The sequence below is a fragment of the Lissotriton vulgaris genome, chromosome 2_1 (genome assembly GCF_964263255.1).
Source record: "Lissotriton vulgaris chromosome 2_1, aLisVul1.2, whole genome shotgun sequence".
NCBI classification, from domain to species: domain Eukaryota; kingdom Metazoa; phylum Chordata; class Amphibia; order Caudata; family Salamandridae; genus Lissotriton; species Lissotriton vulgaris.
In genome coordinates, this window is record NC_141687.1 from 1,810,185,811 (window position 1) to 1,810,201,343 (window position 15,533).

At 44.9% G+C, this 15,533-nt stretch overlaps 1 protein-coding gene across 1 annotated transcript in view; it reads right to left on the bottom strand.

Annotated features, from left to right (window-relative positions):
• Positions 1-15,533, bottom strand: part of CEMIP (cell migration inducing hyaluronidase 1) — an 857,787-nt gene that overhangs the window by 128,453 nt on the left and 713,801 nt on the right. The window contains exons 18-21 of the mRNA XM_086957874.1: positions 6,743-6,874; positions 1,712-1,747; positions 1,476-1,631; positions 521-701 (exon numbers count right to left, since the gene is read on the bottom strand). Coding sequence (XP_086814000.1) covers positions 521-701; positions 1,476-1,631; positions 1,712-1,747; positions 6,743-6,874 — 505 coding nt within the window. The remainder of the gene's footprint in view (positions 1-520; positions 702-1,475; positions 1,632-1,711; positions 1,748-6,742; positions 6,875-15,533) is intronic.

Below are 15,533 nucleotides of genomic sequence, written 5' to 3' on the forward strand. Positions count from 1 at the left end.
ATGTGCATTTTTCAAGTAATTCGCAACTTACCACCAACTTGAAGTTGGTGGTCATTTGCGATTAATTAAGGACAATTTGCATTATTTTTTTTGCTTCATACATTGCATTTAAGGAATCGCAAAATTTGTGATTCCTTAACCCCTTCCAAGCTCATGACGAGCTGGGCTCGTCATGGCGTAGCCTCCTCGCACGCTGATGCCGAGCCCAGCTCGTCATGAAGCATGGGATTTTGAAAATCTGAGCACAGGAGGAGAATTCTCTGAGCGCGGATGCGGTTAAATGCAATTGCAAAATAAGGAATCGCAAATTTTGCGATTCCTTGTTTTGCACCAGATTTTTTTTAATACATAGCATTTAGCAAATTCGCATTCGCAAAAGCCGAAATTCGGCGTTTGCGAATGCGAATTTGCTTGATACATATGGCCCTATATCACCTTCTGCATTTTCAACTAACACTTCACATCCAAGACAGCCACAACACTAACTCTGTCCTCTTCAGCAAAAGAAAGCAAAACTCACAGGTACATCCTGGAACACAGTGTTGGTAATGTTGTTGTTGGGACAACTCTGCCAAGAGTTATTCAGCCGGAAACCAATGGCACTTGTGTGTCGCCCAATCAGGGACACAAATTTCCGAAAAGTGCAGTTTTGGATGATGATTGGTCCATCATAGATCTGCATTCCTCGAATTGGAAAATTCCTACAGTTAAGAACAAAATAAGATGGAAAAGTGTATAAGATCAATAGTAGTAAAACAGAACAGTGGCATTGGTAAGGAGACAAATTATGTTGTGTGGGCAGATGGAGCCTTGGGAGTGTTCAAATGTGTGGGGGGAAGACATGACGTAGAAAGGAGAAAGAAAATTGTGTTTATAGTTTGCCTTATATGGGGCATGTTGGGTGAAGTGTGTGAGGTTTCACATAGTGGAAGCAAGGTGGGCCTAATGTTGCTGTGCAGAAGCATAGTGAGTGCTTTGTCCAACTAGGAGAAACTGATGACCAACTCACTGAACGTACTGTGGAGCATCCAAGGGAGTAGCACATAGAATCATCTGAGTAGCAACAGAGGAGACTATAATTTAAGGAACAGTTGAATCATTAAGGGAGTTATTTGAAGTCCATCTAGCAGTCACAGAGGACCAGTTTACTGGAGGCACTGGTAAGCCACTAGAGGAGTGCTTTGAGGAGGGTACTGAGAGTGTAACAGGTAAGAGCTACGTTATGGGTAATATACATACATTGTACACAGTTTTTACAAGTATATGTTGCCACTTGTTTGAGATAAGCTTTTTGTATTCTTTTTTATTTACATACAGCCATACTCTCTGAATGGGCCGTTTATTCTCCTATTTAAAGACTGCATTGTAGTTCAACTACTGTCATTCGAATTAGAACATATACACAATACTTTGTTCCTTCAGGTTGCATGAAGGGCAGATCTCATTACATTTTGACTGAACTTTAAGAAACATACTGGGCTCTGGGGAGTGTCCTTCCACGATGGTCCATGCCTCCCGGCCCCCACACTGAGTTCTCCATGGTCTCTGTTCCAATATTGTTACTTTCACCAACAAATAAACTGTTCTTAACTTCCTGTTTGGAGCCATCATCATCTGGAAAGGTTCCGCCGCTTGGAGAGAAAAAAATTAAATTCATAACTGCTGTATGTTCAAAGTTTAAGTACGACAAAGAATGAAATGGCGATCTTACCTGGCTAAGGTCAAGCCAATGCCATTGTCAGAAAACCTGCAAGAAAGTAAAAAGGAAACATCAGAAAAGCCTCTCTAAAAACCTAACCATTTTCTCAGCATTAAAAAACTTGGACTCATATGGACAGGTGGACCTATCAATGTTTTATGGCTAGAGTTAGGGAACAAAATCGCCATTGGGCAGGTGCGTACCTTGAATTAAATTAGCTAAAGGGGGTAAAATGTTGTGTGTTTACCAGCACTCAGGCTCTAATCAGGTTCTGTTCACTATATTTCTGGTTAATCCTATTGATAAGGGGTGACCAAGGCACACCAATAACTACACATGTGTTGTACACAAGGATCTACTGGCCAGGGCTGATGAAAAATAAAATGCTCGAGGAGCCCACACATCTGCAGGATGAAAACAGAAAGGGCGTTAAGATCAGGAGGGCAAAGGCAATGAAAACTGGCCTATGCCGTGCCAATATATTAAAATTATTTGCATTTACTCTTCCCAACAAATATTGACAGCAAGGAAACCCCACAAGGACTCTGCTCTGGTTTACTTTAGCCGTCACAACATACCACATAAGATAGCTACATGTTTAAGACACATTGTAAAAATATCTATGTTTATCCAACCGGCCTCAAGCTACAATGTGGATAAAATAGGTGCATATTCACTTTCTGCAGGTAAATAGGTGAAATCTTTGGTCACAACTTTGAATCTTCACATAATAGCTTTAAATGTTACAGTGCTTTCTCTGCAGACTACAAGTTTGAGTCCTAGTTAGATAGCTCAATGGGATAATATGTTTGCTGCAAATATGTTTCTGCAACATTTAGGTCACAAGTGTAAAACTTTGCAAATTAGCTCAGTGGCTCCTCCATCTTCTAAAAGCATATGTATGTAACCTGCCAATGCTTGCACATCTGTGTTTATGATATTAATATCTTCTTTTGATTTTAGAGTGTTTGTTAAGCATACGCCACACCCTAGAAGTACACCGGTCCCAGGATGCTTGCTTCCGGTCCAGGAAGACCGGGCTTGGCAGTTCAGGCTGGACTGTTCCCATGAAGGACAGGGTCAAGACTGATTTGCATATGGTTGGGTCTAAACTGGGGTGGCGAAGAGTGCTAAAGAGCGATGATGAATTCAAGCCAGATCTGTGACTGGGGGTGAGTGTCTGAAATGTTTCAGCGCACCCCCAATTATCTCCTTGTGTTTGCTTTGCACCCTAGAAGAGAGCACAAGATCATTTTCATTTTTTGGTAACATTTTTAGTAACTCTAGAGATAAAGGGCATCATTCTGATGCCGGGCGGTCAAACTGCTGGCCTCCACAGCGGCAGTTGGTAGACTGCCTGATGAGCATGTGGAGGTCCGGCCGCCATATTCCAATTCAACTGCTGGGCTGACGTTCGGAAAGGCGTCAGTACGATGATGGGGGCATGCTGCGGTAGTGGAAAAGGGCTCCAACACATGCCTTCGTAGTGTGCGTCCGTGCATCTAGTGCCATGAACCATGTCGTGCATGGCACAAGGTGCACGGAGGTGAGTGTGCCCTTGGGGCCACTTTTCCGTTAACTATGATGGCAGGAGGCTTGTTTGTAGCCTCCCATATCCCTTTCCAACAACCTTTTCCAGGTGGGATTCCCATCATGAAAAGGCTGTCGGAAAGGGATATTGCAGTCCTGACGGCGGTGACTGCCGCAGCACTGCCGCCATTCAGGGACCCTGCTGCGACTGCCACCCCATCGGGGTCTATGATCCTGGTGGAGCTGGCGGTCTTGCATCTGACAGCTTAAGGTCCAACACTCAGTATCAGAATATGGCAGTTGGACCTAATGGCTGTTGGCTGCCACCGACAGCCTGTCAGTGGTCCAACCGTCAACATCTAAATCACCCCAGAAATAAGTAGCCAGTAAAATAAAATAACCCTGAATTTCAACAATATTCCTAATGGCACCAAGCGAGTGAGTAAGACAAGCAAGACCATCAGTCGCTCAGGGGATTGTTCCACCCGAGGGTAATCTAAAAAAAAAAAAAATTGGCCCAAATGGTACATTTTAGACCTCAATTTTCAAAGAATTAGCCAAATGGTAGAGCATTTAAAATAAGTTCCGTATGGGATGTCATGTAATAATTAAATTAATTAATGATTGTGTTTTGTGGCTTACCTCCCTCACATATGTTGAAGGGGAATTTCCTTCCAAAGAACCTTTTTAAAAAACGGAGCTACATTTCTCAAAATAGTTTTCAAAATAAATTCTCTTTCAAGCTATAGGCTTTACAAGCAGTACTGCATGGGCACTTTTCCATAAGAAAGGGATTTTCCAGCATAGAGATATTGGGGATGGAGAATTTGCCACATCTATCTATCTTTCTTTCACTCACTTTTCTTTCATCAGACTTTCAATAGGGCTTTTCTTCCGCCCATTTTTTTCCTTCCTTTTTCATTCTTTTCTTGTAGAATTACTGTTTCCACCTTTATTTCTAACTCATTTCCTTTCTTCTTTTTAATGTCTCTCGTTCCTCCTTTCTCTATTTCCAGATTCTGTCTTTGTTTCCATCCAATATTCTTTCCTGCATCTAGGGATTTTATTCTTACTAGCTTTCCATCTTTCTTTTATTTTTTGTACTTCCATGATTTCCTTCTATCTTCATTTGTTGCACTTTTGTTACATTTCTTTTCCTTATTGTCTAGCATTTTGTCCTTTTTTACTTCATTCCTTTTTAATTTATTTTAGTTCCCTTCCATAAATCTCTCTCCTATTCTTTTAGATCTTATCCTTATTATTTTTTCAGTTTTCCTTCAGTTTTCTTTCATTCTCTTCATTCTTTTGTGTATTTTCTAGCCTTTCACTTCTCCTTCCTTCTTTGTGCCTTTTCCATCTTTCTTTTTCCTTTTCCTTCCAACCTTTTGTCTTTTTTCATCCACTCAGGCATCATTCACCGATCCATATAGAATTCTTTCTCTCCATTCTTTTTCATTAATCTCTCCATCAATCCTACCCTCTCTCTTCCATCCACCTCTGCATCCATTTGTCCACCTCTCCATCAATCCGTCTCTCCATTTTCCTCTCCCTTGACCACTGCCTTCCATACTCTCTTGTTCCATTTGTCCACCCTCCCACGGCTACGTCGTAGTAGGTCATTGTATTTATGAGCATGTGTTTGAAGACCAGTGTCTCCAATCAATGTTTATGAAGATATATACAACAAATGATGTAAGTTAGACAGAACTACCCTGTGCATCCCACTTCCTTTACAGCTGCTAAAATGTGTGTAGGCGGAAGTGGGGTCATGAGGCCCCTAACAGAGAATCCAGGAGACGCCATTCTCATTTATTTTAGAGTGAGTGATTGTTGTGCATGGTTGCTATACAGATTTTCACAGACTAAGGGAGGAGACTGCAATGATTGTTAGGGAGGAACGAAGATATGACCTCTGATGGTGGAAGAGGTTTTGTTGATGGCATCAAGGTCAATGGTATGCATACCTCTGAGGACTGCATGTTCCACACAGGCCTGCCAGAATTTGTTGTGGGAATTGTTGTGGAGGGCTGGTTTAAAACATACTGCTGGGCCCACTGAACACTTTTTCCATTTTTACTAGGTGCTATGGGCATCTGATTCATAGTATAAAAAAGTCCCCCATGGAAAGAACGGCCTTTGCGACTCGCAAAAGGCATTTTAGCATTTTTTGATATGTAACAAAAAATCGCAAAATAAGGAATCGCAAAAATTTGCGATTCCTTATTTTGCTTAAGCATTTAAGGAATCGCACATTTTGCAATTCCTTAAATGAGATGTATGTAACTTTTTGAGATTGCGAATTTGTGTTAAGAAATTGCAAATTACCACCAACTTGCAGTTGGTGGTAATTTGCGATTTCCATTAAAAATGCCCTATTTGGCATTTGAGAGGGTGGCATGTGACGCACATACATGCCCAAAGGGCATGTATGTGCGCCACATGCACACACATGTAAATTTCAGGGGTGCAGCAGGGTGTCTTTGAGACACCCCTGCACCCTTGAAATAATTCTCAAATTGCGATTAGCAAATTGCGAATTTGCAATTTGAGAATCATTTCACAATCATTCCTATGGGCCTCCTGGCCCATAGGAATGCATGGGAATTATTCCTTAATTGCGAATTCGCAAAATGCGAATTCGCAAATAAGGAAAAATAAGAAATCGCTAAAAAATAGCGATTTTGTACATACATTCCATTTTGCGATTTCAAATTAGCGATTCCTTAAAAATCGCTATTTAGAAATCGCAAAATCGAATCTTGATACATCTGCCCCTAAGTGATAGTAGCATTTTGCATAGTTTCGCTTGTCTGGAAATTTTGTGTAATTACACTAAAACAAATTAGGCACATTTTGCACAGCCTCTATAAATTAATACTACTGTATTTTCCTTTAATTTACTGAACTTTCCTATTTTTTCTTTTTCTGAATGAAGTGCATTATTATATTAATGCTAATTCAAGTAGGCATAAGAGTGTAGACTCTCTAACCCCTCAGTTGAAGAGGATCAGACTCCACTCTCTGGTTTACTTGATAAGCTCTAAAACTTTACTCATAACTAAAGTAGGGGACCATATGGGTGAAGGAGATTGCATAGACACAATTAGTTAAAAAAAAGTTGGTGTGATAGAGCACATGTGTCTCTCATGTAAAACAAGAGGCTTGAAGAAAGAGGTTTTTTTGATGTATGCTCCTCACCATCTTTTGAATTTACTCCTTCCTTGTGGTTACAACATATTGTCAGAATTGTCAACATCTAAGGCATTATAACATGAGTTCTTTTTTTCACATCAAAATAACTATGGACAGGCATGTTCTAAGGAAATAAGGAGACAGGGCATATTTCAGATACGAAGTATCCCAAATCTACCTTTTTTGGAGGAATATAACATTTTGCAGCAAAGATGAGAAGACATAAAATGTCCATATCTAAGTTTACATTGATTGTGATTGGGCATATCACTGCTGTGCACAACATGCACATAGTGTGTCACTGCCATAGGGAAAACTTACTGGCAGTCATTGAGCCACACATCGCCTCCTCTCAGCCAGGCACCGTGGTCTTGGTTCTTATAAGCAATGAAGTGCTCGATCAGGGCAGGTTCTCTCGGCTTCAGAGGGTCCGCATCTTTGTGAGGTCCATATCTACAAAGAGAAAAGAGAGGAAATGTGCTGGTAAGTAGACTGCAATGCAAAACTATTCACCATAGTTATTCTCCTTGACTGAAAATTATGAGTATTGGCTGAACAAAGACTGACAATATCTGAACTCAGAGCTGAGTCTTCTAAACCCCCATCTTTCTCTTTCCTCTACTGTCTCTTCTTACAGCACTTCACAAGCCCTCTCTTCCCTGAGAGACCTCATCACCCAGGCTTGACCTTATAACTCCCTCGGTGGGCCATCCCCTACCCACTGCCGTAAACTGATTGTTTCATTTTTTAGGTCTCGCCTGAGCCAGCGCATGTGCTGTCTGGCGAGACATTTAGTGTGTGGGCTTTTAAAAGTCCGACCACGCGCTTTTGGCTGGCATAGAGCATGCGGTTACGCGCAATATAACGAGCAGAGGCGCCATCTGGCTTTCTTCTCTTGTCATGGTGCGCGCACATCACACACCACTAGCCAGCCTGCTTTCAGTTTTGCCATCGCACATGCACGCACCACTCGCCTGGATGTGCTTAGTAAATGAGCACACATACCAACAAAGAAAACCAGTATGCACACTTTGGAACAGTGGCGTCCCATACCTGCCTTAAATTTCCTTTTTTCGCACTCCTTTGTTGCCTTATGAGAAAGCGTAAGCTGCACCACTCGCCTGGACGAGCTTAGTAAACGAGCACACATATCAACAAAGAAAATCAGTATGCACACGTTGGAACGGTGGCGTCCCATACCTGCCTTAAATTTCCTTTTTTCACAATACTTTGTTGCCCTATGAGAAAGCGTAAGCCCCAAAGTCAGGTAGAATTAGAAAACCCCTTTGTGAAAATTTGATCTGAGATGGAACGGGTTAGATATTACCACAAGGATTAATTTGTTTCTACTGGTCTCCTTTTTGAACATGTCCACTTGCTTTAAAATAATCAGCACATAATCTTACAATGGGGGCTTTCAGTGGTTAAAACGAGCATACGAAACCACCCTCCCCTCGGGTCCAGCCTGGCTCGCTCTTACTCTGGGTAATCCGTACAGCTCTGAGAAATACTCGAGGCAGAACTCTGCCCACAGGAGCGGGAGGTAGGTCATGAAGTCCCCGCCCATCCACTGCCTGCCACCCCCTAGCGCCCAGAGTTCACAAACTCTCAGCTGCACTGGTTAGGAAACAACCATTGGCATAGCCAATAGGTCTCACTTTTGGGACCTTATAAGTATTTAGTTTTGCAGCACAATATCCTTGGTGCAACAACATCAGCTGTTGCATGGCTAAACCTTGTACCTTATAAGTGTTTAGCCATGCAACAGTTCATGTTGTTGCACCAAGGATATTGTGCTGCATAACTAATACTTATAAGGTCCCAAAAGCGAGACCTATAGGCTATGACAATGCTTGTCTTCAACAAGAGACGGGCTGAGAAGTTGTGAGAAGAAGTGGGGGAGGACTATGCGTTTGCTGATTACATTTTGTTGTGCATCATGAATCACATTGTCTACACCAGTCAGTAATGGTAATATCTAACCTGCTCACAACATGACTTCTTGTGTGCAATAGTCATAGCACTCTATATTTCCATCAAAACAGCATGGGAGAGCAATATTCACACATAGTGCCAACAATAGAAAGCATTCCTCCTTCATTATTTTATATGTTTTTCCTTGAGCTTTTCTAAAGCGCAGAGAAGGCCCAATAGAGTGTCAGGTTGTGGTACATCCATGCAAACATAAAAATTATGACAGCTTCCTAGTAGAAAAAATACACAGCTGAGGACCCAATAGGTCGTTGCATCATAACATAGAAGGGTTTAAAGGCACTGCTAACATAGGCATCCCATGCGACTAGATAGGTTGGTCCAGAGAATATTGTCCATATCTGTGTGAACTCTCAGGACAGCATTCAGAGAACAGGTGGCAGACTTTGCCCCATTACTGGGATTGACTCTCCGTATAAATGCTATATCAGTCCTATCCTAATATTTAGGACATTGGTCCAAAAGGTCCCTTGTTTGTGGTGGTGGAGAGTGCCCGTTAAGAGAACCAAAACACTAGTTTCACGACCCAAAGCCATATGGGGAAAAATGGTCAGTTGGCATTTAGGCAAGTGGATAAAGTATTTTTTAGACTGTAGTTTGCAGAATGATTTTCAAAAGAAAGAGGAGGCAGAAGGGAACGATATTAATGAGGGTGTAAGTGTGTTAATGCCGGTGTCACTATAAAGGTGGAGTGGGGTGTGCTCCTCTTGGAGTGGTTAGGGAGGATTCTAGGAGTAAGGAAAGGAAAATGTTCCATAGGCTTAATAGTGAAAATGCGGCATAGGTCAAAGGATGTAGAGAGTAGCATAGACCAAGCTCTGTTTGCCACTGATATAGGAGTACGAGTATGGAAAATAGTATGGGTAGGGGCTAGGAAGAGACCTCATTAACTCATCAAGTAATGTAAAATATCATTAGAAGGCAAGTTAAGTATGGGGATTTCCTTTTCAGAAGGATTGCATTTCCTGAGAGAACTGGTATCAAGTAGCTCAAAAGGGGTCGCCCAGGTAGAAGCTTTAAAAATATTTTGATGGGATTACATCAGAGTCTGAAGGAAATAGGCAGAAACATATAAGAAGAGGTGTCGTTGGAGGCACCACCACCTGAGTGTTTTACATGTCAGGGTTTAGGAGAAAGTAGGGGTTGGGTGTAAGCGGTGGAAGTGTCCTCACTCTTCGAGAAGTGGAAAACGTCTACCTACAGTATTCAACCTATCACTTAAGATCATTATGAAAACAGAGAAATTGCAGTGTGGGTCTTGTAGGCAACCAGCCAAACTGACATAGTCAGTCCTGGATTGTGCGATCTAGAGAAGAAATAGAGACAGAGAGAACATGAAAGAAGCCATCAGGGCCAGAGGCCAAATCCCAAAATGGCTATCTTGGGTGGGGGCAATCCTGGTCCCACATCGGGCCCAATGAGGTAACAAAAGACAGGATGCAAAACAGCTACAAGTAAGAACTCAACTGCAAGAGAGGCCTTTAATCTAGACAACAGTTTTGTATGGATAAAGCTCAATAGATTAATTTTGATCAACCTCAGTCAGCAAGCCCCTTTTTATCCCCCAATAAGCTACATTATACGGGTTTACTGTATGATGACACTAATGCCCTGAATATGAGGCCCCCAAATTTGAGTGGACTAGAATCGCTGGTTCCAGTCTGTATCCCTATGCCTTAATCTGGGGATTGCAAATTATTCCCTCTGGATTGGAGAACAGCATGCAGATCATGGAATACCTTATCAAATCTGCACGTTTGTCCCCCTTCTCAGAGAAATAATGGGCCCAAGTCCACACACTTACCACTACTTGAAGCAGATGGTAAATGTGTGGGGGTTGTTTCTAGAGCCGTGGAGTGAGGGTAAGGCACAACAGGTGCAGGAGAGGGAAGCAGGTGAGGGAGGAGTGTTTGCAGCTCTGCTCATGTTGCCATTAAAGTACGGGCAAGCGGCCGAACATAGCGGCTGTCTGCAGCTCCCCCAACACCGCTTTAAAATCCAGTGTCACTGTAATTATCAGTAATCCCGGGTGGAGTTCACGGAGTTCCGCTACGCAGAACTACGCCAAGTGCAAAAAAAAAAAATCAGCCTCGCTATGTGGAGCTCCACAAGCGGCAGAGTGTGTTAAAAAAATGCTGTTTGCGGTAATTTTCAGTGCCGAGTGTTTGTCCATGCTGAGAAATTACTGCGAACGGCACCATGCACAGCGCAAGCGGCCGCTGCTTCCTTTCCGCAGCTCGAGTATATTTTCTGCTTGAGCCGCAGCTTTCTGAACGCGAATGAATGGTTTCTCAACGCAAGCTGTCGTAAGCATACGTGATCACTCGCATTGAGAAATCTGACCGCCCACATTGAGAAATCTCACTGGGAGGTTGATTTCCCTCGCTCATGCTCGCCAACTTGATGTTGACGAGTACAAATAAGGAACAATCTTGCCAGGAGGAGGATTTTCCTCACTTACGCTCGCCAACTTGATGTTGACTAGCATAAACGCAGAAAAAACTCTGCTCCACTAAGCAGAGCAGAGTTTTTCGGAACTTCGCAAGCTCCACGTAACACAGAGTGCAGAAAACTCCATGAGCGGAGTTTACCGCCCATGCTTATACGCCCATGCGTATGCAGTTTGCGTAACCGGTAATTTGAGCCCCAGAGACGCTGGGAATGTTAGAATGGTCTGGGATATTACTTGAGGCGTTCATAACAGGCAGAAGGCGCTTACTTAGAGCACCATTTAAAAATGTACGCTGAATCCAGCAGTGGGATTGTTGTTTACTCCGGCCTTACTTACTTTCACATTTTGAGATGCGTGTGAAAAAAGAAGGCAAGTGCGGGGGAGGAGCCTAGCTCGACATCGTGATGGCCGCACGGTAGCTCGGCTCCGCCGACCTTCCTGCCCAAACTAACCTATCCTGTCGCCCATCCTGCCCAGAAAAGACAACATTTTGCAGATGAAGGTCTGCTGACACTTACCACCCATCCTGGTGGCTCCGGAGATCAGTGGGCCCGCAGCGGAGTCCTCCCAGGAAGTGCGGCCTCTGTGGAGCGGAGACCGGGGCCTTGCCTTCTGCGAGTAGCCAGCGGAGACGAGTCAGCGGCGGCCTCGGGTGGAGGACGGATGCCGGCCGGAGAAGGCCGTTGTGCGAAAAAGCCGAAGGCAACTGAACGCGCCTGGGTCTACCTTCCGGTGGTCCAGAGGTGAGGTGCGGCAAGTTGTGTATGGGGGAAGCCGTCCTGGTGGCTCCCCCCCTTGTTGCCTCGCTCGGCCATCCCGACTTCCATCGCTCGGTGGTGCAGAGCGGCTCCGGCGGAGCGTTGGCGCCGGCAGGTCCCTCTTCTTTGGTGGCCCTCATCTTTGCACCGTGGCTGCTGTGTGGACGATTGAGGGGGATCCCGCGTGGGCCCCGCTAGTAAGCCCACCCCAGGAGTCGGTCTCGAAAAGACTGCGTAGTAATCACAAAATGGCGGCTGATGCTGTAAGCTGTGAGACGCCCTGGGATGTTGGTGCTGTACCTCTGTGCCGTGATGGGACCTGCACCGGGGAGTGTGAACCCACGATTGGCGACATCCTGCGGGCACTAAGGATTTGGCAGGCTACCCTGGTCCGGGACTTTTGTGTGCAGGTCGACGTGGGGATCGCCATTGCTTCCGAGCCGTCCCCCAGGGATGCGGATGGGCCTGACGTGGTTACTTTTTGTTTCCCGTACTTTGGCGGGGGCGGCGACGGCTTGGATCGCATGCGGGAAGAACTGCTGGCGATCAGTGCAACTGATTAACATGACTGCCGTGAACAGCTCTTGCATTGCCTTCGGCGGTGGAGATCCAGTGGGTGGCTTCCATTGACCGTCCAGCGGTGGCTCCATTACCTCTTCTCACTGCTTTGTTTTATGCTTGCTACCTTTCCATACATCGCGGCGATGGCTAAGAAAGGACTGGGGTGAACCCGGGGGTTTTTCACCCGGAGGACTGCTGTTCGATGCACGGATTTATGGACTGCCACAAATTGAGATACCTTGTCGAACCCTTAATATGTATGGCTACTTGAAACCATGCCAGTTTCGTTTTGGGCTACACTAGAATGTTGGTATGGGCGGGGGGTGGGGGCCGTGCACCTTGTTCCATGGTATCCTCCCCCCTTGACTTTCCTTTTTTCCTTTTTATCTGTTTTCTTCTCCTTTCCCTACATTATCTCATTCTATATTTCGGGTTCACGCTTAGGGCGACAGGCACGCTGCTGGGAGGGGTAGGCAATAGCCTTCTGCAGGGGTGCAGGGTGGGGCGGGTGGATGGGGGTCTATTAGATAGTTCTTTGTTTCTATGGCTCTTGTCTGTCCTTTTCTTGGGTCTCCATTGCTGTGCGTGATCCCCGCGGGATGAGTGCTCGGGGGGGGGGGGAGGTTTGGGTATTCCCATATGGTATGGTACTATCGGGGTTTTTTTTCGCTTTTCCTGACCTAGCCTCCCCGCCCCTAAGAATGTTTGTTGTCTGGATTGTGGATCGCCATTATCGCCGTGGGGCGGGTACAGTAACGTGGATTCCCCCTTTCCTTTCCCTTTTTTTCTAATGTTTTCGTTTTCTTTTACTCTCCGGGTTGGGTTGTATAGTGATTGCACCTTTTTCCGTCTCATTGATGATTTGATTATCATGAGAGTGATGTTTTGCTTGTCTTTGGGCACATGAGGTTGCGGGTGGACACTGACTGAAGAAGAATAGTAAGGGCATCGATGGCTTGACCGCTTTGGACTATTCTGATAACTGACTTACGGATTCCCTATTATAATGATATTGATTCTGTTCCCCGTCATGTGTACCAAGACGCTTATTATACGACCGATCCTTTATTTTTATATATATAAAATTAACCTTCAGTGATCCTTTACCGGGGGGTTATGCTCAGTTAGCATTTTAGACTCGCAGCATTGGGTAGTATTGCGTGACCATTCTGTACTTTTCATTGCTATTGGTGTCTTCCAGTTTGTTCCGTGGCCGGCCGCTGGGTTGTAGGCCCGTATTTGTATGTCACCATCTACACAAATAAAGGTTTTCAAAAATAAAAAAAAAAGAAGGCAAGTGTGTTGAGCATGTCTTGCTGGTATTCATATTGAAACCCCTCACAATTACCACCAGCCTTTTGTTGTTGTCAATGGCAGATGTCTCTTTGTTTTCTTTTTTTTTAAACCTGTGATGTGGGCTCATTCTACTGATGCTATAACACTGTATGGCGCGGGCAGTTTTGCCGGTAAAATAATAACGTGGATGACCTAGCAAATATGCAGAAAGCGGCTGACCCTTACACGCTTGCAAAGGAGGTCTACTAGGTGGCCTTAGCTGCAAACTAAACCTTCACTGTAGTCGACAGCGCTGCTGCTCTCCACAGTCCCAGCCCCCATATATCTTGATCTAAATTTAGACGCTATCACTCAGTTTCAAAGGAGTACTTACTCGCCGGCTACTTTTTGAATGACAACCTAAATAGAATATCCCATGTCAAACATTTCTTTTGAAACAAAAAATGTGAAGGCCAGATAAATGAGGATGTACTCCTCCGTTTGTCCCTTATTAAAATAAAAAGTGCTCTTGATCTCTTTCCTCTGGCTGGTAGAAGTCAGCCTTGGTTCTTGGTGTACATGAAGGCGCATGTCTTCTATCATTAAGAGAGCTCCAAACAAAAACAATACGGTACATGCCCTCCAGTGTGTGATTAGCGGAAATTAAAAACACTCCCTCAAGGAGCTCTGTGAGAATGACTGTAGTGTTTCACATGGTACTTATCATAGCACCTTCTACAGTGTTCCAGAGGTGTAGCTGCCCCGAGTCCTGATCTTCAAGCCACTGCCTCTTCATTTAAACATGCACGGTCTTTCTTGCATTTTGCATTTTCACGTTTTTGGCGTAGTGGTGAGTGCCTGTAGCCCCAAGTGATATATGAGAAATGCATATGATGCAGGGTGTAGCTGGCTGTCTCAAATGTGAATGCAGTGTACAAGGGCATACTGCTCTGGTACTTTGCGGCTGCCCACGGCTCCCACAGGGGGCCACTTAGTGGGCGGCGACCCTTAGTTCCATTTGGGCGCTTCCCCAGCCCCACTCTACTGCAGGACTCCAGAAGGAGTCCCCTTACAGGGCTCGCCGGACACGTCATGTCCGGCGCGCCGGGGGTTGGGGAGGGTATTTAGGCCTCGCCCTCCATTTTAGACCCTCCATTTTAGATTGCCTGTCGCGCTGTCTCCCACCCTACAGCGTACCCGGCATGGGACAGGTAATCGAGCTACAAAGGATGTTGTAATGTTTTCTTTGTCGTTGCAGGCAGAGTTACAGGGCGATCTGGAAGCAGTTTGGGTACAGAAGGATACCTCTGCAAGAGCACAATAAGGGTGCCAGAGCCAAATCCCAGGAGCCTCAGGGGAGGGTCCTGGAACAATGAAGTCGGAGCCCTGTTAGTCCTTCGGATGGTTGTGGGCCTGAGCAACCGGGGGCTTGCCTTGCTACGCTCCACCCTGAAAGGGGCGTGAGTAATAAGGCACTAATGGGTCACGTGATCCAGTAAGGGGATCACCCTTATAAGGGTAGCACTGATTGGGTTTTCCACAGTGCTTGGCTCATCAGGCGGGCAGGGCAGCATAGGTTGGTACAGCTGCCTGCCCTTAAATCGCCCATAAGATAACCCACCGTATTTGCATACTTTTGTATGGAATAAACCTGCAGCAATATTTTCTCCAAACAAAAAGTCGTGTTGTGTATCTATTCATGCATTCCTATTCTGCCTGTGTTGCGCCTATAATGGAACTAATTGCTCTGCACAGATGGTGAAGAGTCCATTTGGCTTAATAATGGCATATAGGATGTGCTTTATGCAAATACTGCTCCGTTATCTTGGAATGGCATTTGCTACATCAACTAAAACAGGAGATTCGACTACTGTTCCCATCCTAGCCAATGTTCTGTTCCCAGTAGTGTGGCCAGAAGCAATTCTGCAGGGAACATGGACCACCAACACAGTCCAACTGCGGATGGAGTTTTCTGGTGCTCTTTCCAATCTCCCCACCCTCTTTCGTTTTACCCAATCACCCTGCCCCACAACGCTCCATCCTCTCACTGCTTACTCGTACTATGCTAAGCAAC